General features: G+C 40.5%; 1 protein-coding gene across 1 annotated transcript in view; it reads left to right on the forward strand.

Moving 5' to 3' along the window:
• Positions 1–27210, forward strand: part of LOC117468194 (ALK tyrosine kinase receptor-like) — a 547997-nt gene that overhangs the window by 270913 nt on the left and 249874 nt on the right. Inside the window, 1 exon segment of the mRNA XM_034112221.2 lies at positions 763–897. Coding sequence (XP_033968112.1) covers positions 763–897 — 135 coding nt within the window.

Genomic DNA, 27210 nt, shown 5'->3' on the forward strand with positions numbered 1-27210 from the left:
TTCAGTCTCTCGACTTTGATTTCATATCGCATAACACCATATCCCAACGTGCATTGCGGCTAAAACATCCAATCACCGAGCTTCAACAATATATCTGAGGATTATGGGTAGTTCGATGTTTTAGCCTATCAAAACCTCTGACAAATGAAATGTGTCTCTCAGAATCGAAAGGGAAAAACACAAAAGCATTGTACACAATTTAAACAAATTAATTAAGGATACACTGATGTTTTTAGTGGATGAGTACTGCAGATATAGCTTTAAAATAATTTGACAGTGAGGGGATTACGGTTTTATTATGAAAACTTCGAGACCGGAAATACTGTTTTCACCCTGTGAGGGTTGACGCTAACTTTACATGGACGCTGCCGCATATACACGTTCTCCTGAGACCTCAAATCATCTTCGTAATATCTATCAAACTATAGATCCTACACATCCACTGGACCTGGATTCTGAAAGTACAATATACACTTCTCGCTAGAAATCTAATCAAAAAGCATTTTAATGGCCAAACTATCCTACAATTTAGGATTTTCCAGAGAGGGTTATTTGTGAATATACGACCCTCCGTAGCGTTTGCATTCAACGGGAGCACTAGAGGTCGAAAACTTTCAAACGTGATTATAGGTCGTAATAAGCGCTTGAACAATCGACCTATTTGGTTGTATGAGTTGGAGGACTTGTTGTTTCTATGGTAATCTGTTTGTACATAGGCCTATTAGGAGTGCTCCATATTAAAATTCATCTTTATTTTACCAGATCACCAATGCCTGGGCAAAAGCAGAACATGTCACCAGCAGCAGGAAGGGAACCCGGAGTTCACCTGGAGCATAGTGGCTGCAGGGGACAAGAAAAGCGAAAAGAAGGCAGGAAGCCCCCAGGGCTGGGAGGAAGGTAAGAACGAAGGTATCACCTCCCCCCAATTGCAGGGGAATTTCATTTTTTAACAAAACTTTTTAATATTCCCATACTTTGGTATTCTCTGCACATGTTGAACATTCCACATCATCCATTACTTTCCTACGCCTTTTATTTTTTTTTAATGGAATTATTTGTAGTGTTGTGCATTATGGGTAACCACTTGGTTTCTTTTATACAATAATGTCAATGGAGAAACGGTCTCTAAAACACTTGGAAATGTTTCGCAATAGTGCTATTGAGAAATTACTTTTCACAGATTTATCAGGTAAAGAGCTGAATCTACTTTACTGAGCCAGTAGTCTGCGACATCTCACCTTCACATCTTTTATATCCTCCGGCATCATTCATTTTCATACCTGGGAATATGAGAAGACAGTTTCTGTCTTGTTATCTCCTGAGCTGATGGTGAAATGGAGGGAGACAGAGGGGTCTATTTATTTCCTTAAATGTTTTCCATGAGTCATGAGTCCGAGAGCAGATGGGTGAAGTGCTAGATTAAATTGGAAAAAGTGAAATGTAGTGACTGGTAAGGGAGAGCAGTTGCTGTGAATGGACTGCAGCAATTATTTATGTCTGTCTTGTGTATCTACTTTAAGTTATAAATGAGGACAGAGGGAGTGTGTATGCATGCGTTTGTTGGCTTGGCTGAGAGGCTAAGGCGTCACCAGCATGCTATAGTACTTTTAATAAAACAAAAAATGTCATTTAATTTCTATCTGTAATCATGATTGATTAACATTATTATGTTTCATGTTGATTACAGTGTGTTAACAAGTATATGTATACACTCACTGGCCACTTTGTTAGGTACACCCGTTCAACTGCTCGTTAATGCAAATATCTATTCAGCCAATCACATGGCAGCAACTCAATGCATTTAGGCATGTAGACATGGCGAAGACGACCTGGTGAAATTCAAACAGAGCATCCGAATGGGCAAGGAAGGAGATGTATTACTTTGAACGTGGCATGGTTGTTGATGCCAGATGGGCTGGTCTGAGTATTTCAGAAACTGCTGATCTACTGGGATTTTCACACACAACCATCTCTAGGGTTTACAGAGAATGTTGCGAAAGAAAGGAAAATATCCAGTGAGCAGCAGTTTGCTGGGGGGAAAAGGCCTTGTTGATGCCAGAGGTCAGAGGAGAATGTCCAGTCTGGTTAAAGATGATAGAAAGGCAACAGTAACTCAAATGATAGTTGCATAAGACCATCTCTGAGCGCACAACATGTGGAACATTGAAACAGATGGGCTACAGCAGCAGAAGACCACACCGGGTGCTTCTCCTGTCAGATAAGAACAGAAAACTGAGGCTACAATTTGCACATGCTTGCACAATTGGAAGTTAGAAGATTGGACAAATGTTGCCTGGTCTGATGAGTCATGATTTCTGCTGCGACATTCGGACGGTAGGGTTAGAATTTGGTGTAAACAACACGAAAGCATGGATCCATCCTGCTTTGTAACAAAGGTTCAGTTGTCTACTTACACCAGGGATGGGCAAATGGCGGCCCGCGGGCCGCATGCGGCCCCCACCTCCTCTTTTTGCGGCCCTCAGATTAATTTATAAACAACGTAATTAATAATAATATTGTGTGTATTGTGTTTGTTTCCCGGGGAAACCCTCACAAGAAACACCGGCTGTTGTTATGCCTGCTGTGACGTTAAGTTGCCTCTTGTAATTATGCCTTTACAAGCTTCAAAGTTGTTTTTATCATCTGAATTTGGAGAAACAAGTTTAATATTCTTAAAACCAAGACTTTGTTTATTTGAAATCAGATGAAAACAAACTGTCACGGACCCTGCCGTGTTATCTATGATTACTACGCTTTTCATTCATAATGTCAGCGGGAGGGAGGGGAGCGGCGCTGAGGAACAGCAGAGTGACAGGTGTCTGTGTTGACATTCCCCTTATTGTGGAATAAGGGGAATGCAGAGACTGGCTACAAGTGTTTTAGGTTCAAGTTAGACAACTAATGTCTAGGTTAGTGTTCATGACTTCATGTGTATGTCATCTAATGGTTAATCTCAATACACACACATTTTCCGTGCTTTCCAATAGTTTAAAATAGTTGTATTCCACTGTTTAATAACCTGTTCAATACAAACATGCCACTTGTAAAAATGAAATAACATTTCTGTGAACTGATATTTGTTTAGTGAGCTTATTAGAGGATGTTCCCTTTGATTGTAAAATGTCAATGAAGATGTCAGACTTAGTATATTTGTTAATAATTACATGCAACACATGGAATTTGTGTGTGTGTGTTCCAAGTGAATCTGCGGCCCCCTGGTGGCCAGTACATCAATGATGTGGCCCCCACCACCATCAAAGTTGCTCATCCCTGACTTACACTATTCCAAAAGATTCGGACAATATTCAAACCAAGAGACATTTGCCATTTTAATCACAATGGTCTGTTCTTTCTAGTTGCCATCAACCCGGGGCTAACTGACTTTGTCTGCTAAAAGTTGACTATTTTTCCTGCTTTGAGACACATTTTTAGAACACACTTTCACAATCATACACATTTGTTTATATCTTTTAAAATAATAAGGAATTGAAGTCATTGAATGTCTGGATCTTATGCTCACAGAGAAACAAGCGGATCAAATATTAGTGGTTAGCTCTCTGCCCCTTTTTATCCTACGTTCAAGTTCATGCTGAGCATATCTCTCTATGAGCATGAGATGGATATTTCAAAATACCTTTAAACAATGATAAAATCATTTTGAACCAGAGATACATTTTTTTAAATCACCCCTTTTTTATATAAAATAAATTAACAATTTCCATACAAGGTAAGGCTTCGGTAAGGATCTATAAACTATTTAATATGAAAATGAAATATAAATATATAAATATTTTCCAGGCAAAGTAAAACACCTTGACCACACACTATTAATTAAACATTTCTTTCTGTCCACCTAAACATACTATTATTGAGCTATTGTACGATTGCTTATCCCAAACACCAGAGGAATTCTATTAAAAATATATTTGTTTTGCACACATTAAAGATATTATCTATGAAACGACTGATTTAAGGGGCCATCAGGCCTTTGCAGCCCTCCCCCTGACACTGTAACAGCCGTAGTCACGCATGTATATGTGCAAAAGAAAAATAAGCCGACCATGATTGAAGGTTGGCAATGCGGAGTACAAAGGAAATATGTGCATAATCATGTTCCAGCCCTCAGTTAGCCACAATACAGTTGGCATGTTTTGAATAATTGAGCTGGGCGAGCTGCTGTCTCCACACATTTCACTGGCGCATGCAATTTAAAAGGGATGGAAATAAGCAATGAATACATAATGGCTGTGATGTGTGGAATTGCTAGAGCTGTTTTCTACAGTATCTAACTCAACCACTTTAAGATGTTAAACTTTGAAGCTTTGTTACTGTAAATGGCAGTACTTCTTTTATCCGTACTGTAGATGCTGCTAGTTGAAGTTTTGCCCACACAAACGGACAGATCACCAAGGTAACCTTCATGTCCAGCCACTACAAACAAAGGCTTATCTCTTATGCTGTATGGTGGAACTACACACATTTACCAGAACTGTACTGAAGTGCACTATTTCTGTTTCGTACGTCTATCCTACCAACTTTCCGATGCAAATATAATACTTTCACTCCATTTATTCAATAACATTAGTTAGTTTGTTGTGTGTTTTTTCCCCTTAATACTCAGATTTAAACTTTTTAAAAGTTTTAAAAGTTTTTTTAAAAGAATGGTGTTAACCAATCAAAAATGCTGCGTGCTCCAAAGAGTTTTGCATTATTGCGTAACTGAGTCATGGTGAGGGCAGTAGGTTACTTGTCTCACAATTTGAGCATACTTTTTTTAGATTATCCATACACATTTATTATTAACAACTTAAAGAGGGAAAATATGGTATTGGATTGTTATCCACTATTAAAAAGTGATTTTATTTATCATGAGAATGAAGTCGCAATTGTGAGAATAAAGCTGAAACCTTAAGAATAACCTAATTATCCAAATGCAAAATAAATAAAAATCGTTCCTATTTTTTTCTTTGTATCTTATGTGTAAGCTTTTAATGCAATCATTCTCATGTCCTTGGCCATCAGTGGCATGTGACTGCAGCTCTCTGCTCCTCCCTCCGGCTGACGAGAGGGGGCGGGTACCCCCCTCAGTGCTCTGAGTAAAGTAAATAATAAGAACAGCATGAGGCAACAGTCCCCTTAGCAAGGCAATTAGCATAAAAGACAATGCACTACACTCAGATCAAGGAAAATCAGAGCGGTAATTTGGATCTGTTTGACAAATGAACCCGTGAAGTGTTTTTCGGTGACGGCGTGCTAACACACTGTGACACTGCGACTGCTGAGGGAGGTCTAGCTCAGGGAATATACATCCACTCAATCGAGCCACGCAATAACTATCTCACAACCAAATGGTGCTTCTGTGACACTAATCGAGTTGATTGAAAATGAGTCACCTCTGTCGAGTACAATCTAGAGAGATTTTGAATCAGGCTGAGGCGAGACAAAGATGGAAAATGATGGAAATGCATTTGGCTTCTCCTGTGTCCTTTCCGCACACAGCGGGTCATCTCAATTCCATGTCTGCCCCCGATGCCTGCTGCCAAAGAGTGTGAATATGATTACACATTGATTTCTCGCCCTCGCACGCAGAATAGAGTGGCACGAGTTGGAGCTTGGAGCTGACTGGCAGGAGGAGATATTACAGTAGAACGCTGTATGCTGGTGCTGTTGATTTGTTTGTTTGTAATAGAGTGGCCCCAGGGCTGTCCATCATCTGCCAACTCGGGGTGTCATCGGGACTTTCTTAGCTGGGCTGGGCATTATGGGAATAAACAGGCGGAATGTAGGGAGAGCTTTGGCTTACAGAAGATACTGTTATTATCCTTCAGGGCTTTCAATGTCAAGGCAGACACTATGGATCTCATCTCCCTAGCCGAAGCTTTATCAGCTGTTGCATTGAAAGATACAAACTGAAAAATGTCACTTCCAATCTCACCCCCTTTCTTCCATACACAACCACTAGTGAGCAGATGAATGCAACCAGGTGAAAGCAACACTAACTCCGCCCACAGCTCCAATGCACGTCCATGACAAGTGAAAAATACCACATAATAATACAACAAAACGTAGACAGGCTCCTACATCTTCTAAAGACTACTCAAATGATAAGATTATTTTCAGAATGGTCTCTCGTAGAATAATTTGCCAGAAATGTGTGAATAGGTATTTTGGATATAACTGTTGAAGCACCGTTCCACACGCCCACATTCAGACAGTGCAATCAGACTCTGGTGTGGTTGTACCCGCTGTGCAGTTCCCTTGGGCGGTTGTTAGCGCTGGAATCACTCGTGTGCCTAACTAAAGAACCGAGTCTGCTTGCACGAGGTGGTCGGGCAGTTTCCTAGTGAACCGAGAGCGGTTTGATTGCAGGATAACAATCCAACCCGATTGCACGACATGATAACATTATTATGGGCTACTGTACCTGGGCGAGCATTTGTTGAGATTGAAACAGGTAAACGACGTGGACAACATGAGTGGGAGAGGAATGGTTTTTACTTCGGTTGAAGACATTTGCTTAAAATCTGGGCCGAAGGGAACATATAAAATATCTCAAATCCACAAAACAAGAAAATGAATCAAAGAAACAACTTAATTCTGACTAGCCTGACAAGCCAAGATGTTGTTAATGAAGCCTTAATGTGTGAGACTGAATAAAAGGAATGCAGCAGCCATCCCACCTGATAAAACGGATACATACACATGTATGAATAATATAGCATTCCTAGGCAACACAAGGCAAATGCATCTATACAGCACAGTTCAACAACAAAGGGGGAATTCAAAGTGCTTTAAGAAAAAACAAACATTAGATCATTAAGAGAAAGTTCAACAGACACAGATAATACAATTATATTTTAATACATCTAAAAGCAGTGCGTAAAAAGCCGAGAGAACAAGCTAGAAGACATGCTTAAAATACAAGAATAAACGTTGTTGTATCTTTGATAGGAAGTTTTTTTTTTATTTAATAAAAGGTAGCAGCAAAACAGTCCTAGAAATATATTACTATCTACTATTTGTATCAATTATTTAACAGTTTTGTCCATGTACCATTTTATTTTATTTTTTGGAGATGAACCTTGTAAACTGATTTATTTCTCTTAAACTAAGTAGCCAGAATGGTATTGAGTACTAAAATCCCATCTGCATCCCACAAAGAGAAGTGAAGCCTTCTGGGAATACCGTCCTGAGCCTTTCATAAGGGGTTGATTCTGTCCTTGCACAGTCCACAAGACATACACTGGTAAAGAACATTCCAGGTGATTCTTGTTTATTAGACGCTCCAACACAACGCCACTCAAAGTTTCAAAATAAAGCCATGGGAAACTTGTGAAAGCATTGTTGTTTTGAGCTGTACCCTGCGAGATTACATCTGGACAGATCAATGGTCAGCTTTTCCATGCATGCACCAACATTGCCTTTTCCAGCATCCTACCATTCTTATCTGAGCAAATAATTATGAGCCATTACTTTGGATGAGAAGCAATTTGTTACTTATCTGTTGTGGACCTAAAACATAATAACCCTGTCTTTGAAATAAGATATTGCTTTGAGTGTTGGCTCATCTTCTTCAAACCTGACCTGTTAAGCATGGCAACAACAGAGGAGATGAAAAGGCCTAACTCCATGGCAACACACTTGGCCTGGTAGACCTCAGTTTGTCCAGGCTGAAAAAGCAACAGCCAGCATTAAGAATGAAACAGTGATCTTATAAAGAGGGACACAAATGTCACCCAGCATGTCTGGCTCACCTGGACCACATAATGAAAAGGAAAAAGTAGAAGAAATGGTGTTTAATAGTGAACACTTGTGACCTATGTCCTTATTAAGCCCTCTTTTCATGAGTGTTAGAAATACACATCCTCCCCTCTGAAAGGAAAAGACATGCAGGGCAATGTATTCAGTTGTGCACTCGGTAAAATAATATAACATATATGCTAACAATCAAGAGTGGTCATTTAAAAATATACACAATACAATTATTAGTTATGTTTGAATCTTACATTTGATCACAGTAGAGATGTACCCATGTTACCCATGGAACTTGGAACTGAACCAATACCGATTGAAACCCATTTCTTCCAGCCCAAATTGTTTGTTATTATTCAGGGAAATATCTCTGCCTTGTATGACATGTGTATAAATACATTTTAATCGATTCATCATTATCGATGACTGCAAAAATAAAAATACTTTTTTTTTTTTTTTTTTTAAATCCGGTGCTTTGATATGAACCACTCAAAAGTTGTTTTATTTACTTGATGTCATTCTGAAAAAAACTTCTGTCTGTTTAGGGGAGAGTGTGTATTTTCAGAGCAATGTGCACCAATTCACATCAAATAAAAAAAAAGTTGTCTTGCATCTAAAAATCCCAATCCAAATATTGGATTAAGTAAAAAAGCTTTGCTTTGTCTCAGTACATGCTGTAGTCATCGGTTTGAATGTGCAAAATGCTGTATGTATCTACTATAGGATTCTAATTAAATTCAGCTTCTCTTTACGTTAAGAGGAGTGGTGGAAGATTTCAGACAGTTCATAAAAAGAGTATGTTGGGTAAAGATAAACACAACTTTATAGCCTTCAAAGTAATTAAATATTATAGTACAATCCAAAAGAAAGCCGAGCCTTTTATTTGAGCATAGACGAAAACAATCGTAGGCTAAGCACAAACAGGAGAACGTGAAATGTTTGTTTTTGCACATCAGAAAATCTTTATCTCAATATTTGTCTCATTCTGTATGCTTTATGTTGGGCGAAGGGAAGACAAAGGGAAGATCACTTGTGTATTCAAAGCAAGTCTGGAACACATATCTCCTCCATCGTGGATGTCCATAATCCCACCAAATGCCCCTGCCACGAGGGTTCCAAATCCCCTATCATAGCCTCTTGTAACCAGGACGTGCTATTACAAGTGCTGCCTATACCTGGGGACCCAGAGGGGCTCTGAATAGTGTCACTGAAGAAGATATAAACAGTTTAAGTTAAATGTATAACAAGGCCACTTACTGTATTCCAGAGGGACCGTTTATGACCTTGTGTTCTTGCTGCACCAAGCACCTCGTTAGGTGTTATACCAGTGGGAAGTCAGTGAGTCATTATGAGGAGATAATGGACTCCATCATACTGCACACCGTGGCATTCTGATGTCAAGAGGGGGAAGAGCACATATCATAAATTAGGCATAATGAGAGGAATGCACTTTACTGTACATGAATACAAAAAAAAGATCTTCTTACGAGTATACCTTATGTGTTTCGAGAGGTGATGCTCCAATTAGCATGGTAGCAAGAGAACCCCACAGCTAGGGTTGAAGGTTAAAGCCCGGGTTAATAGATGGGTGAGCGATCAAACTACATCATGTATGGAGTAAAAGCTCTGCATCACTGACCTCTGTGGGATCACATGTCCAGGTCTGTTGCACTTCTGACCAACACGACACAGCAGCTGTTCTGGTGTGGTCGGTCACATGAGCGTGTACACTGTAGCCTGCTGAGATCTGACGTACAGTATGAGACAGTGTGGTACAGTAGGACAGCGTGTTACTTTTAAAAAGACAATACACATTGTATGAATTGACGTTTGAATCCAGCTCATGAACGAATTTCAGCTCCTCGAAAAGACTCTCCTCCTACTATAATCTCTCAGTATAAAGTATCTATACAGACAATTAGTACATCAATACGTACATGTCACCATGTGCAATGCACCTGGATTAGACATGCTGAGAGGACAGGCAGGTCTGCGTCTGAAGTCAGACCCCAGGGCTCCCACTAGAGCTTTTCCTCTCAACCTTCATTTCTCTAAACAGCAGCCACTTGATAACCCACAGCTAATGAGTTGTTATAGATTAGCCGAAGCTGCTTTTCTCTTTTCATCAAGGATGAGACCTTGATGCTTTTTCTGAGCCTAGAGGTTACTGCTTCACAGAGATTCCAAGAGGCCTTGAAAGAGCAGTTTTTAATGCACCTTCCAACCTCGGTCCCAATGAGCATGCTGCATCCCCTTTGTCGTTGTGTCCAGTAATCAGAGAACCATAATCCAGCATGCTTTCCTCATGAACTGCCCTTCACTTAGCCATGTCAGCGGAGTGCACCGGCACTGTATAAGCCATCACTTGTACGCGTTGTGTTTATTTATAATGTATCTTTACTCTTGATCTTCTGATGTTGCCCTCGATAACACCACAATAGTGTGTGTTGAGATGAGGCTAGTTTGTATCTATTAACACACTTAATGGCCCTTCCCACTTTACATTAAAGTGGGAATTTGAACAGATGGCGAAAACGTGTGCTTGCTGGCACCGGTTATTTTTTGCAACAATAGAATTGTTGAATAGTAGGCTAAATGTGACTGCTGTGATGCACTTAAAGCTAAAGAAAATACACAACGTGGTGCCAACATCTTCTTACAGTTTCTTCTTTTATGGTTGCCATGAATGAATCAGCTGTTCCCTCAAACAGAAGCTGACACTACTCCGGGCAAGTTGTTTCAAGGTACATTAATGACCTGTGTAAGATAAGGGGGACACTGTCATTCTCTATTGTCTCACTTGTCCTTGTGTTTAATGAACTACAGTTTAAAGATACATCAAACAGAAGGAAGACATTACGAGTAAAGCATACCTTTCGCCAACAGAAAACATCTCATCTTGTGTTCATTCTAATAGAATTAGCATACAGCTTTTAGAACAGCCAGTTAGTAACCCTGTGCTATGTTTCTGACATGATCCCCCAACATGTGGCCATTGTGAGTGTATGCATCGTATGTACATGTAGGTGTGTATCCTTTGTTACCGAGTTACTGCTGTGGTTCCAATTGTTTCAAATGTCACAGGGAAAAGGAACATGACATGATCTAACCAATCGGTGTGTGTTGCCCCTTGTGATTAGCATAATGACGTCACAATAACATGTCAGAGTTTCCAGGGCACGTTGGCAGTCCTGATGATTCCTAGTCATTCCGGAACCCTCCCATTGATGGTAGCATGTCCAATGAGTGCAGACATGTGTTTCTGTCAAGCTCCTTAAAAGTAACCGTTACTCCGGCTTTCAATTACACCTGCATGTATTTGCCACAGGGCCACAGAAATGCATATTCACCCCAACATGAGGTGAACCTGCCAGACGCCTCTCACTTAGGCTTGAGTGGACCATCGATCCTTAAAGGTTAGATCGATTCGTTTCTTGAGGGCTGTTGTCTACCATACTCGATCCCATACCCGTATCACGCTGCCTGCCAAGATATCTGTCCTCACTCCATCAATCAGCGTATTGATCCCAAGCTGAACACGAAGGCGAGAGGATGCGTGTGCGTGATGTTTCTCGGACTCAGACCCGCATTCCTCCGTGGAATGACCTGGGCCTGGCTACATTGTGCATTGGCGGCCAACCCATTTGTACAACTGAAGTCAACTCGAGCCAGCAGCAGTTCAAACAACTGAATCCCCGCAGGTCAGGGGATGAAATGATGTTGGAGGAGAGCGGTGGGATGTTGGAATGGCTTATGTGGGTCTTCTCCCAATTGCTGCCTAGTGTTCCACATGCACCGCAGCTGTGCACGATTTGATTAATTAGGCCCTTTTGATGGGGTCTCCCTGAAGGCTCCTCCATTGGTGAGAAAGTGTCCTCAACATCACACACACACACACACACACACACACACACACACACACCGTCTTATACGTGATGTGTGGCAGTGCAGGAATCCCTGTGGATGGGATCAGACACATTTCTACTTTGACTGGGGACCCGCTGAGGTGAGTGGTCGGTCTGATTCATCCGCCATCTTGGACAAGGTTCTACCTCTGCTCCATATCCCCTGCTGGTCTTTGAAGCTCATCACATCAGAGTCTCTTGTGTGCTTTCTGCAGTAGGCCGCACTCGCACTTGCACATATATTTGTCTTTTTTTTTTTACATCAGGCATTGGAGGGAACGATTAAGATCCATAAGCTCATGACAAATGTTACCCCTTACCCTTGCCCATTCTTTCCCCTCTTTTAGTCCTTCCTTCTTCTGATAAATGAATCCCATACAAAGATATGGCTCTAGGTTTGAAATCTCTCCTCTTTTTTAAAGCTTTTTTTGTGCACTATAGATCTAGTATAGCATTGCATGGAGTCCTTCCAGCAAAAGCACTACGGTTGTGTGGTTTGGAACTGCCCTCCTCAGTATACAAAGCAGTATAATAACGACAGTGATAAGAAATGCACAGACAGCTGGTAGATAAAAGCACCAAAAACAGCACAGGCAGATGTCACAACAAAGAAGGGATTTCATATGTGATTCAGCTTGTAAAGAAAATACAATAAAATGCAAAGCGTGTAGGAATTTAAAATGAATTCTGACTGCGCAAGTGTTGAGGCTTTTATCACATATAGTAGTCATTGCAGATGGGGATAAATTAAATATGGTTGAGCAGTGACCTCGATGTCTGAATTAATGAGGCACCATTAGCATCATGTCAGCTTGTGTGACGTGGGTTCCATGGCAGGAAGTGATTATTTTTGAGAAATGATGTTTAAAACCAGGTTTCATTCAATGCTAATGAAGGTTTAGAAGGAAGGAAGGAATCCACGTTGTTGCGTATTGACTTTAGGAATATAAAGAGAAACAATTTCCAGATATAATCATACTTGTCTGGTTTTGTTATTCTTTGTCACAAAAAAAAGTAAAATTCTGATTCTGGAAATGTATCCTTCCCTCAGAGCTCCATTACACATCACTCGTTAAATAGCCAATTCCAAAAGAAAAGGTCTTGATGATACACGTGCTCTGTTGTGTTGGGCTCCTGTAACGGCAAAGAGGATTACAGTATGCATTAAAGAGACTAGCTGGATTCAAAACATGTGGAAGCACTACTGTAGATATTAACATGTGTTTAAAGAGTAAAAAGAAAAAGAAGATTCTCTGTGCTGTTCATGAACATGAACACTGTTGGTCACAAAACACTGACCTGACTTTGCCTCCTTTGAGATTGACCAACTATACCATGGCTACTATTATACTTTGTAATAGATGTAATTACGAGACACGATGGAGTAAGATACAATGATGGCAGTTTTAACCGCTTTTGACCTATGAATCAGGGTTAATAACCATTCTGAGTAGCAAACCGTTATGGGCTCATACTGATCAACTATGAGATTGCTTCTTGAACAGATTTCACAATCACCAGTTCAACTTATTTGTTCTCAAGCTTTTGAAATCAAAAGCAGTTTTTTCTACTGCTTTTTGTAACTTCTGTCCACACCCTCTGTGTGGTTTCTCCAAAAGCCTCTGGAGTGTACATTTTACACTCCTGTAGACTTACAGTGTTTATTCATCCGCAAGGAAGGCACCATGGTTCCACTGCCTCTGGCATTTAAATCCAGCCATAGGCTCAAAGAATTGCTTTGTGTATTCTGCTGTACTTCACTGTAGCACTTCAGGATTAAAGCATCCATCCATGGATGTATTGTTCTCTTCCTTCTGTGTGAGGAGGTGCTTTGAAGCCCACATTTTGAGATCTGCCACCAAATGAAAAGCCCTACGGAATATGTTGTTATCCTAAGTGGAGGAAACTTCTGTGTAGCAATGCAGTGGGAGTCACCGACTCATGAAGGAGACACGGGACGAGCAGGAGTTCTGATGTCAAACACTGAGATTTAATACAAGCATCGGCCGGAGAAATTCACATCACAAGTCACTCAGTCAAAGGTTCTGACTGCACGGGTGGGTTGCCATGTCAATTCTGATCCGCCTCGCATCTTGGTAGACCCTTTAACTAGTTTACCAAGAGCTAATCAGCATATTGGGGGAAGGTATCCGTGAACACCTGGAGACACTGAATCACTCATCTGACTCTATGGATCTTTGACCGAGAGTTGACCGGTCATAAAACTGATAATGTCAGCAATAGCTGAGACTTCCCATTCCTTAAGACAGATAACAGACTTAGGCTTCGTCTTAAATGTCAACAGGCCGAAAGGTCAAATATTTTAAGTAAAGACAAAATTATTCCCTAACACTAACCAAGCTGACACTATCCACAGAAGGATCTGATATACGGTTGACAACTTTTAGGTGGGGACATGTATAAAGTTTGTGCTTGGTATTTTAGATTAAGCCAATAATTGTGTTTGCCGACTTAAGCAGTTGCTTAGCTTTTATTCTCCTTTAGCTACATTGTAAAAGAGCAACATGAAGAAAATATGATATTGTAGCTCAACAGTGCACCTCTAATGTCTTGAGAATTCCTTGTTATGTTCTTAATATCTGTCTTTCACATACCACACTCCCACGGAAAATTGGTTTTCAAGGCAAGAGTACCATTAAAAAAAAGAAACTTGAGGAACAAGTAGTATTACGAGACAGGACAGGCTGGGGCTAGTTAGTTTTAATTTAAGACATAGTTATTTATGAAGTTATTACCAAAATCAATAATAAACCAACGCAGAGGCAATAATGTAATATAATACATTATAATATATATTTATATAGTCTTAAAGTTACAACCGACCCTTTGAGAGTAACTATAATGCTAATGTGGCCTGCGATGAAATTGAGTTTGACACCCCTGATAATCCAAAGCAAGGAATATAAATAATTGACAAGATCATGTATTCAGTTAATTATATTCTCTAACAAACTATGATTTTCTAATACACATCACTTACTGTATGGGTTTGTTTGTTGGAGTCATGTTTTGTATTTGACCCGAAGCAGATCTGAAAAATGCCATGGGCTCAGTAATTGCTCATTGTTTTGGTCTGTGTGATTTGATATGAACATCATATTCCTTTGATATCATGATGCAATCCTAAATAGGTTTATTGTATAAACATCCAAAGCTCAATCTGTGTTATCTGTGGTGTGTGTGAGAGAAAAAAGAAGAGAAACCAGAATATAAAAGACAGTTCAGGAGAGTGAGGGACATCCAGAGACATTAGACAGCTGCTCATTCCTTTTTCAGAGACCTTCTAAAAGATCCAACTGAGAGACTATCTTCACAACAACACATACTAAAGGTCAAAGAAGGCACTTGACATAAGGTCAGACATTTCTAGGAGGCAAATCACAAAGTACTTGAACTGTGATGTTTGGCGTCTGGCCGGCAATTCCATACTGTATGTAACACTGATAAATACATCTATATAGCCTCTTTATACTGTCGTCTCTAATACAAAGTCACCACCAGCATATCAAGGCTGAACATAATTAAATAGTTACACCTTTCATTTAAAGGTTACATTGGAACAAGTCAATGTCTTTATTTAGATTTTCTTAACAACCCTTTTTATTAACGGACTTCAGTGATTTTATATTTTTTCTTTTTCCGTTAAGTACTTTGGGCTGCATGTTTGTATGAAAGGTGTTTTAAACCCATGGAATCAGGGACGCGGGAAGTCAGTCAGAGTTGGGGGTGCGGGTGCCGTGGGGGGGTGGGGGTGGAGCCTCACAGTGGTGAAACTGTGGCGCGCTACACTGTAGGTGCGCCGCGTTTGCGCTTCAGAGGAGGTTCCCTCCGTAAAATGAGGCCCCATCCGCGAGGTCTGCGTGATCTGCGTGGAGGGAAGGGCGGCCCGGCCCTGTATAATAACGTCATGTTAAATGCAGTCTTTTGGTCTTTAGCAACAGCTTGGGAGAGCAGTGCATTCATCTGTGTTTGTTTTAATGCTGCCAGTTTGGTGACGGCCTGTGTGTTTATGGGACTTCTCTTGCTCCCTAAATGTTTCCCCTGCCTTTTGCCAGTTCTTAAACCCTCCTTTCACAAAACTCCCATCCCTGATCTTGTCTGCACTGACGAGCTTCTTTTCTATAGCAGAGCAAGAGAAGAAGCACACCGCATTATCTATATTATTTATAGACTGCTTACACTAAAATGCTAACTCAAAAATAGTAACTCAAAATAAAACGTTTGTATTGATTTGTTTAGTGAACGTGTTGGCGTCGCAGTTACAACTCTCCGCTGCAGCCCCCTCAGCACCCCCCCTTTCCACGTCCCTGCATGGAATAGCATTTTTAATTGCAAGATTTTGAGGTCTACAGGACATATTCATCTGTAGCATGTTGCGTCACTGTGACGTCACCAATGAATGTGTTGAACATGTTTTGCAGATTCAGGTTTGGCGCCCTGCTATAAGCCATCTCCGTCTCGGTGTTAGGCCGTCGTCTTTCAGGAAAGGAAAGTGACATGAGAGGGTGGAACTAAGTACAACCTGAATGAAGAATGCTTTATTTGCTGTGTTAAACAATACAACCATCTCAAAATAAGTGCCCAGTAAATACAATGTGATCATGATACCTTTCAGACATGTTTATTTAGAAGTCCCATTTGCTCAAGTAATGCTATGGATTGTACAAGTTGAAAAGGATACAGTACAAAGGCAGCATTTGGAGGGCTTGGTTGGACAGTAACGATGGAATGGGTCTTTTAGATGAGGGCTTACAATTGAAGTTGAATTGCTTTTTTTTTGTCTGTTAAGAAAGTTGGTACACAGATGAGTGTACATTTTTTTCATTGATTTATTTCTTACTCCTTACTTCAGTCAAACATAGTCCAATGTTTGTGTTTGATAGTACGGTTCTAAAAGGGTTATAGTATTTTATAATATTTCATAAATACAAGGACAAAGCCTACACCAACATATTAATGCAATAAATCAAAGGTTTGTATTTTGATCTGGTCGGAAAATAAAATGTGTTAAGGGAACCTAAATCCTGAACATTCACTTTTGTTATGCAAAAACAAACGGGCCAGATGTTAGCAATTAAGGACAGGAGAACAACTTTCATTTCAACCGTCCAGTTCAACTATTCTAAGTGTCATCCATTGACTTTTTATTGTCATCTAGAGACATATAAGCATAAACTACACCATTTCAATAATGATGTTAAATAAATGTTTTTATCTATTTAAATATCTGCTTTGAAATGAAAGAATATTGACATTATTTGTTTTGATAATGCTTAGAGCGAGCATTAAATGAATAATAACGGGAAGCAATTGCCTCATATATACTTTATATTGTTATGATTTAATTACTTACCAAATGTTATGGATTTACATATTCAACACATGACAGTTTTTGATTAACATTTTGAGATAGATTTACCCATATTTTTTTTTTCTCCTGAAAAGACCATAAAAACCCATCACTATGTAAATCAATGGAAACAACCTAACATTACTTTAGCATATCCAAGCAGGGCTCATTTAGCTCTACATTACTAGCTCTAATAGCAGATTTCGACACACATTTGCTCTTTACAATGCTTTATCACCATAGCCTTTGCATAGTCTTAAACCCCCTGACAGCAGGCCTCAGCATACCTAATACACTTACTGTACACACATGTTTTGGCAAATACAAATAACTATATGTGCAGGCACAGAGAAGAGATGCAGATGTACATTTCTGAAATGACAAAGTTTGAACATATCCAAGGAGAGTGGATTTCTTCTCTCATTGTATTCCCATCTCTCTAACCGAGCGTCTTCCCCCTTGAAGTTTTTTAGCAAACATACATCCTCCTCATCTCTCCAAAACTCCATATCACCCAAAGGAAATACCATCAGTGCTCTGGGAGCTGACTCAGCCAGAAAACAATGTATTTTTCTATATTCTTTTTTGTTTCTCCTCTTCTTTATACATGATAGCTCTGCCAGCATAATGATGGGAAATGATTGATTAGAAAAGGGCACTGTGAAGGAGGTGGAGAAGCAAGAATGCTGAAAAGATAGTAAAATAACATTAAAATAGAGACACAGCCACAGACAGAGTGAGATAAGTCTGGAAGAGGGATTACGGGGAGCAGGAGGAGCATTCGGGGACAAGCAAAGAGATATGGCATGCCGAGTCGACTTCTGAAGACCAGCCAGACCAGATGGGGAGCGGGGAAGAAATGGAGATGAGAGAGATTGTCTCTGATAGCAATAGACAGAGACGATGACAGAAAAGTGTGCCTGGCATTTGATATTCAAGTCTGTGAGGGGTAGGGGTAGGGTTAGGGTTAGGGTAATGAATCGAGTGGCCTGTGTTCGTCGTCCATAACATACGCCTGCCCATACCATAACCCCACCACCAGGCCACTCGATTCACAACATTACCCTAACCCTAACCCTAACCCTCACACCAGATAGTGACTGGTTTTTGGACCCCCCCAGACCCCCCCAATAAAGCAAAAATGCACGTTTCAGAGTGGCCTTTTATTGTGGCCAGCCTAATCATGCTGTCTAATCAGCATCTTGATATGCCACACCTGTTAGGTGGGATGGATTATCTCGGCAAAGGAGAAGTGCTCACTATCACAGATTTCTTCAGATTTGTGAACAATATTTGAGAGAAATGGTTATTTTGTGTAGAAAATGTTTTAGATCTTTGAGTTCATCTCATGAAAAATGGGAGCAAAAACAAAAGTGTTGCGTTTATATTTTTGTTCAGTGTACATCACCAGTAATTTAGCTCTACGTTCAGCTCTTCCAATTAGGGGAAGAAGTCAACCTGTTACAGGCTTATCGACAGCCTCCACGCAGGTCTAAACCCAGTTAAACACCAGGGCTTTGTTACGCAGTGTACTCTCCAAAACAAGCTGCTTACCTGACAAAACACCTGGGCTGAAACATCACTCATGACCCAAGTTCCATGATTCAAATGCAGTGGACTTAGATCCTCTGTATTTGATCAATATGTTCCTTTATTCCTGATGGAGAGGAAGGATACAATTCTCAGTTTAGTAGTTGAGAAGACATACTGTGTGTTAGAGACGAGTAAATATGGAGGAAATGTAGATAACTAAGTTTTATCGGTTGAAAGAAATACTAAGAAAGAAGGATAATGTCTCTCTTCCTTCTTAAAGCTTAATGGCGTGTTTAGTTTAGTCAATTTATTGAACATGTCAGAAACAAAAAAATATAACAATAATATATATATATATATATATTCTCTTTTTTTCACTCAAATTAATAATTATAACAAAGTACCAACAAAATAATAATAATAAACCAAAGAAAAAAAAAAAAAATAATTTTCAGATAGTCTCTGTTCATGTTCAACAGGGGCAAGAAGAAGCTTAAAAAAACGTTTCTGGTCCTACCCCCTCTAACATATATTTTTCTTATAAAACATTAGGTGTGTGTGCTTCCTTGGTGTAAAATAATGCGACTTACTGTTCTCTGGAGGGACTTTCCATGTCCAGGAAGTCCATCTCAGACACTACTGGAAATGTATGAGGCATTTTGTTGGTGGAAAGAAAGCAGCAGCAGCATCACAGTGGAGTATATCGCTTGAGAGCAGAAACTAAATGAGTATGTGGTTGTTCTTTGAAGAGGCAGATGCGGGCTGCTTTTGTTTGCATGTGTGCCGAAAAACAACCAGACGTCAACTGACTAGAGATAAGAGACGGCGGCACGTCATTTGGAGAGTTCAGTCAGTCTTCAGATTGGCTGGAAGAACTATTGCTTCACAACATCTGTGTCTAAGGTTACCCAGCTAATGAGGCCTTTGCAAACAACATATTTTTCTTATAAATTAAAGCACAGCCTGTCAAACTACTGAGTTAATTCAAATCAAATCTAAAAAATACAGAAATATCAAAATGTTTCACAAACATCAGTGAGAGATGGTTTTAAATCAGTTGTGCTCGAGTCTAGTCTATGATTAGTATCGAAGGCAGAAAACCCCATCTCCCCACAATCTTTTTCTGGGAGTCTGAAGACATTTCTTATTATTAAAGCAAGGTCCCTTCGTCGTTTGTATTTCCCGTCAGGATGGTGTGCAATATACAGTCCGTACCTGCTGTGATTAAACATTATTAAAGCCAGCCTTTAAACGCCGTCAGTCTAAATTCCCTGGCTGTGTTTGATGCAGCCGGTATGACGCGTGTGGCTGGGGTTAACATCTGCTGCTCTCTGCTCTGGTTCTGGAGGTAGTGCACATGAAAGTGAAACCTGAGGGGAGTTCTGTTGAGGAATACAAATGGTCTCTCTGCTGCTTTCAACTTAAACTGCCATCCCACGGATCGTTCATGGATTACACGTGAAATTGTAATAAGATTCAGTTTAGGGCGATGTCTCTTTGTGGGGATTGAAATGTAATCAAACCCCACCTGAGGGCTTCCTGGTTCAGGATGGTTGAGTTCGTATATGCCCAAGACCAGTCTGTATCACGCTTTATGTATCAACAAGAAGGGTTTTTGTTGTCTGGCTCACCCACCCATGGCTCTAGTCAAGACCCTACTTAAGCAAGTCCCAAGGGCTATTCACCCCTTCAAGACCAGAACAAGCAGAATGTGTTTCCAATGCTATCCCCGGTCTTCTGCGTACACAACAACTTCAAATGTAGGCAAGACCGTTGCAGTTGTACCCAAGGTATAAAGCACATGTAGCCATGTTAAAGGTAGATGATTATATTGGTTCATAATACTTTCTGTTATGCTTCACACTAAGACAACTGTATGTAAGTCAAAGACAAAGTACCAGCTGTACCTGTATGTTACACTAATTGATACCTTCACCCTATGGTCGTAAAGTGTTTGCTTTTTAGTGATCTTGAGTTTGCAGTATGGGATTATATTTATTTTCGTTGCACAACCCTGTTGTCTGTATGATAATAACAAATGATCCCTTGATGATATGTCCACTTTGGCACGTGTTGCTTTTGTTCTCACACCCTCACAGCAGAATCTGACACATGCAGTATGAAATCAATATGATAACTTGACTGCATGTAGCCTCAGTGACTTCATTCATGGAAGAACATGATGGATGAGATGTATCTGAAGTTGGCAGTGCTTTTTCCTTTTGCAAAGTCTGGGATGTTATGGGGATTAATAAATGAAACTTCATATCTGGTGCTGAGGAACTAAGATGGCACTGGTGAGATTGCTTGGGAGAGAGCCTGAAGCAGTGATGTGTGCTGCTGTGGTGCAGCCTTCAACGTCGCCCTTCGACAGGAGGCAGCGGGCCTTTTTAGACTTATCGAGCAGCAGCAGCAGCTATTTTCCTGGACTCCACAACTGCTAATGTACTTGAGCAAGGTCACTTTCTCCCAGAATGACAACACCGGCCTGAGCGCCGCTCTCAGTCCTGGCGTCTGCTCCCCTCAGAACACGTCCCAATGTCGCTCTGCTGTAATCAGTGTTGAACACTGGTTGTCCGTTTGTTGCTGGAACTTGTAACACTTAATTTGACCAATCAGCATCGCCATCAGTAGCATGAATCTGTGAGTGTGTTGGCTCAGCTCTTAATGGTATTGGCACCGGGGCCTGTGGAACATCTGGCCTTACCGTGCAGAGGTCGGGTCATGTTGATTGTTGATAGGTTTAATCGTTTTAAACACACACAGACGTGTGAGCCTGCCCACCATCACGTCTCTGTTTCTCCTTCCTTCGTTTCCTACTCACATATACACACACACACACACACACACACACCCACACACACAACACAACACACACACACACACACCACACACCACACACCACACACACACACACACACACAACACCACACACACCACGCATCACTACACAGTAAATAGTCTCTACATTTAGCCCAGGGAGGATGGTATGGTTTCTCTCACAGTGAGCTCATCCTGATGTGAACTGATGAGACCTGTCGGCGCTAGCGCACCATGCTAATCTCATCACACTGCTTGTGGATGGGAGCATTAGCGTCTGTGCTAGCTCCAGCCGATGGCCCTGGCCGTAATATGTATGAACTTGCATAGCTATGCATCTCACCTAATAGCATTACTGTCAAATGGTTTGATAAAGATGGGTAGCCTCCTATTTGATTAGCCCTAACTGGTACTCTCCCCCCCACCACACACACATACACTCTCACAAACACACAGACACACACCACCCGCTGAGATGTAATGAACGTAATAATGCTTATGGGAAAGGACAGGAAGACTGCAATGACCCGGTGTAGGAGAATAGAGAAAGAAAGCCATGAGAGCAGCTGTAGTCAAATGCCAGATTTGAGTGCTTTGACCTTCATCGGTATTGGTTGCTCCTGCACTAAAACGGTTAATACCATGCTAGAACTATATTGTCACTGATGCGTATTTGTAGTTACCATCATTCAAATTGTATACCTTTCCTTTTATCAATTTGGAATATGTTATAACGCCTCCAAGACTCCTCACAGCCTTTACATTTTGTACTTATTTGCCCAAACAACTGGAGAAGTATTCCAATCTGCTGAAGTCAGCGTGCCTGTGTTTTGTCCAATCACTTTTCATTTCTATGTTGAGGTCTGTATGAATGATTGTGCATCCTCTGTGCAGAGAGGCTCGTCTTCTCATCTCTATCCGTGGATTGTCTGTTGTTAAAGAATGTTTCTATAAACCTAAACCTAAAACGCAGCACCTTTTTTCTTTGAATGTGTTTATCAACTTAGAACACAAAAAGTGAATAATACAATAAAATGATATTGTTCCAAAACTCTTTATCTATTATTTACATTACCCGAGGTGATTATTGAGCCTCTGTAAGGTTGATACACTACATTATGTGTTTATTGTAAACTTCAATATTAATTATCATACATAATTCAGATTATGTATATTTAAAGACATTTGCATTAGTTTGGTGATAATTCATGGTTTTACATTGTTTCATTTCAAACCTTTATTTATAGAGATCAATCCCATTGAGATCATTGATCTCTTTTCCCAGGGAGACCTGCTCAAGTAGTTGTAACTCTCAAGGTGTCTCCTAGCCTGCAGCTTTAATCAGTGTTATTGTATATTAGTAAGAACTTAAGAAAATGTGTGTCGGTCTCTAAAATGTTTTATTGACATTAAAGTCCTCATTACAAGTGTTGATATAAATACATGGACATTAACATAAAAACAATTGCGCTATTGAGCATGTCCATGTTGTGGTTATACGTATATGATGGGATGCACTACTAAACTAAATAGTATATTATATATAATTAGTATACAGTGTATATAGGATACAACATTAATATTAGACACCTTTTTAGAAAAAGTAATTCTGCAGGAAATAAATAAAACATCTGTACTTGTCCTTATGGGACAATAGGACTTTCACTTGTAATAAAATATATTCAGATAATATAATCTGTACATTTACTTAAGTGACGAGTTCTTCTTCCAACTCTGAATACTTAATAATAAAACAGCACCTCACAGTCTCTTCATAAAACAAAGAAAGATTACACTTTCCTCAGCTGCATCACTAAAGTGAGTTTGTAGACTCGGCATGTCTGTTTTAACTTTAATGTCAAAATCATTGTCGCAGAGGTAATAGCCAATGCAAGTCTGAAAACGTACCCATTCTCTCAGAAAACCCCCGTGGGTAATCTCACAGTCATCGTTTCAATCTGTCGTTACTTTCCATCGAGCCGGGTGCTGACGGGATACAACCAATCGACGAGAGCCAGAGATAACCTCACTCCCTTTGTCTGTATTGTAGCATACAGCAACACACGCTCACTGTTAGAAATGGATACCAGTGTATATGTCTTCATCATACAATCTGCCCGTGATTTTCAAATGTAGATAAATACTATTTTTTTCAATTAGAATTTGTGTCAAGCCCTAGAATAAATGGCTTTACTATCGTAATCATAAATGGACCACACATGTATCCTATACGGTTTAAAACTCTACAGTGACTTCATTTGAAAGAACAGCTACAGTGTAGTTATGACGATGTAAATACAAAAATATAGTAAAATAGTGAAATAGTGCAATAAGATACAAGTGATTGGAATATGATATATTAGATACATCATTTCTAAATTGCATCCAGATGAATGTTATGGATGTTGTTTCAGCAGTGCAGGTGTTTAGCAGTCTTATGGCCTGTGGGATGAAACTGTCTCTGAGTCCGGTGGTCTTAGTCCGGATGCTTCGGTAACGCAGACGGCAGCAGACTGAACAGTTTGTGGCTGGGGTGATGGGGGTCTTTTGTAATCCGGAGGGATTTCTTCCTGAGCCGCTGGGAGTTCAGGTCCTCCATGGATGGCAGCTCCGTCCTGGTGATGTTCTGTGTAGTTTTCACCACCCTCTGTAAAGTCTTACGATTGAGGGCGGTGCAGCTGCCGTACCAGGCCGTGATGCAGCCAGTCAGGGTCCTCTCTATGGTGCACCTGTAGAAGGTCAGGATCCTCTCTATGGTGCACCTGTAGAAGGTCAGGATCCTCTCTATGGTGCTCCTGTAGAAGGTCAGGATGCTCTCTATGGTGCACCTGTAGAAGGTCAGGATGCTCTCTATGGTGCTCCTGTAGAAGGTCAGGATGCTCTCTATGGTGCACCTGTAGAAGGTCAGGATGCTCTCTATGGTGCACCTGTAGAAGGTCAGGATGCTCTCTATGGAGCACCTGTAGAAGGTCAGGATGCTCTCTATGGTGCACCTGTAGAAGGTCAGGATGCTCTCTATGGTGCACCTGTAGAAGGTCAGGATGCTCTCTATGGTGCTCCTGTAGAAGGTCAGGATGCTCTCTATGGTGCACCTGTAGAAGGTCAGGATCCTCTCTATGGTGCACCTGTAGAAGGTCAGGATTCTCTCTATGGTGCACCTGTAGAAGGTCAGGGTCCTCTCTATGGTGCACCTGTAGAAGTTGCAGAGTATCCTGGAGTCCATGTTGAACCTCCTCAGCCTGCGGAGGAAGAAGAGCCGCTGTCGAGCTTTCTTGGTGATAGTGGTGGTGTGAAGAGTCCATGTCAAGTCCTCAGTGATGTGGACCCGAGGAACCTGAAGCTGCTGCCTCTCTCCACCGTAGTCCCAGTGATGGCGATGGGGGCGTGTCCCTCTCTCTGCTGCTTCCTGTAATCCACAATCAGCTCCTTGGTTTTGCTGACGTTGAGATGGAGGTTGTTATCCTGGCACCAAGATGTCAGGTTTTCGACCTCCTCTCTGTACATCTGGCCGATGACGGTTGTGTCGTCAGCAAACTTCACAATGGTGTTGGAGCTGTGTGTGGCCACGCAGTCGTATGTGAACAGGGAGTAGAGGAGAGGGCTGAGCACGCAGCCTTGAGGGGCACCGGTGTTGAGGATCAGGTGGAGGATGTGATGTTTACCCATTCCCAGAATGGACAGTGGCTCACAGAAAAACGGTCCTTGGTTCAAAAGCCTTTTTTTTTTATCCATGTGGGTTTCCCCTGGGTGCTAAGGTATTTTACCACGGGCCAAAGACATTTTACATGTATCAGAAATGATAAACGGTTTACATTTTCATTTGGAAACACTCAGTTCAGGTCACTCCCATAGCCTGGGGGTCGTTAGGACACTTCAATGACATCATCACCCGTCTCCACACATCTTCTGCCATCTGTATCTTCTATTTCGGTCTAAATTTGGTCATAATTTACGAAATCAACATCATCCTTTACTGAAAGAGAATTTATCCAACTTAGTCGATAAACATCAGCACATTTTTAATTGAGGTGATAAAGTAAAAAGTATTTTCATTTTCTTCAGACTCTTTGCATTTGGACTATTTTTGCCCCCTGCTGGCCATTGCAAGTATTGCCAGTTTAATGTTATTCCCCATGAATGCAAAACCCGGACTCCCATTTATGTAGTGTATTGCTATCAAGCTATATGCAGTTGTGTTTATTAGTGATATGAAAAAAAGAACTGCTCTTAAAATGTAATCAATGCTCTGAAGCATGCTTAATAACAAAGGCTGCATGGCTCATCCGTCAGTAAGCAATTAGACACATTTAAGCGAATTACTTTCTTAAAATCTCAGCCTTAAATACACAGGATAACTATTATCCACTTAACCACTCATAATTAGAATACATTAACAAATAATTTGGATGGGTTTTTTGTGGTGGTTTTTTTAAGTATGTGAAAAACTGTTTGATTCCTCTTGGAGCAAGCCGTTCTCTTGTATAGTGGCCAATTCTCTGTGTCAGTTGGTTCTGCTTTTATACCATGCCTGCCTCTTCTGAGGATTGATTGTATGGATCACTTACCAGGCTTCAGTTCCAAGCATCCTTGTTTCAGCTTTCATTTTTGCTATCCCGGGGGACAGGGATAAGTGAGCATCAATTGTGAGCAGAAATAAGGAAACTATACATTTGAAAATGATCCGAAGATTTTAACCTTCGTCAAAATCACAAACCAGCATGTCACCGCCGTTTACACTTTTGCCTACCACACACTAATTTCCCAGCTTTTCTGAGAGTCCTTCTGTTTTTCCTTTCCATCTATTTTGTCCTGTCGTTGTCTCTGATTTACTTTGTCAGGTTTATTGACATTCTTTAGTTTCTCTTCAAGAATAAGCCCCCACTAGCATTATTAAAAGCCAGAAATATCTATAGAAATTACAGGTAAGCACATTTTTTTCAACCTCACTGTCAAGCATGAAAACCATCGGGGGGTAGTCGAGCATTCACATTCCTTCACTGAACAAAAATATAAACGCAACACTTTTGTTTTTGCTCCCATTTGTCATGAGATGAACTCAAAGATCTAAAACATTTTCTATATACACAAAATAACCATTTCTCTCAAATATTGTTCACAAATCTGAAAAAATCTGTGATAGTGAGCACTTCTTCTTTGCCGAGATAATCCATCCCACCTCACAGGTGTGGCATATCAAGATGCTGATTAGACAGCATGATTATTGCACAGGTGTGCCTTAGGCTGGCCACAATAAAAGGCCACTCTGAAACGTGCATTTTTGCTTTATTGGGGGGGTCTGGGGGGGGTCTGAAAACCAGTCAGTATCTGGGGTTAGGGGTAGGGTTAGGGTTAGGGTAATGTTGTGAATTGAGTGGCCCATGGTGGGGTTATGGTATGGGCAGGCGTATGTTATGGACGACGAACACAGGCCACTCGATTCACAACATTACCCTAACCCCTAATACTAAGTATTATGTTCGTAACCTGAATTTAAATCAGGCTTTGTGATTATTTGAGTGACCGAGATCATGTAAGTGTATTTCAAGTGTACTATGTATTAATGTATTGAGCTGTACTTAAATCAGGTTTTAAAATTGTTTGACTGATATGCAATGTTATTATTTGTTTATTGATTGTTATGAACCTGTCTGAGGACCACAGATGGAATTTAGCTATTAGCTATAATCTGGCATATTGCATATCTTCTCTTTGCTGAGATTAATGTGTTTGTATGCATGGTCCTTCTATAAATAAATATTAAAAAAAAACAAAAAAAAACCTCAAACCAGATACTGACTGATTTTCGGACCCCCCCAGACCCCCCAATAA

Source organism: Pseudochaenichthys georgianus, chromosome 22 (genome assembly GCF_902827115.2).
Source record: "Pseudochaenichthys georgianus chromosome 22, fPseGeo1.2, whole genome shotgun sequence".
Taxonomy (NCBI): Eukaryota; Metazoa; Chordata; class Actinopteri; order Perciformes; family Channichthyidae; genus Pseudochaenichthys; species Pseudochaenichthys georgianus.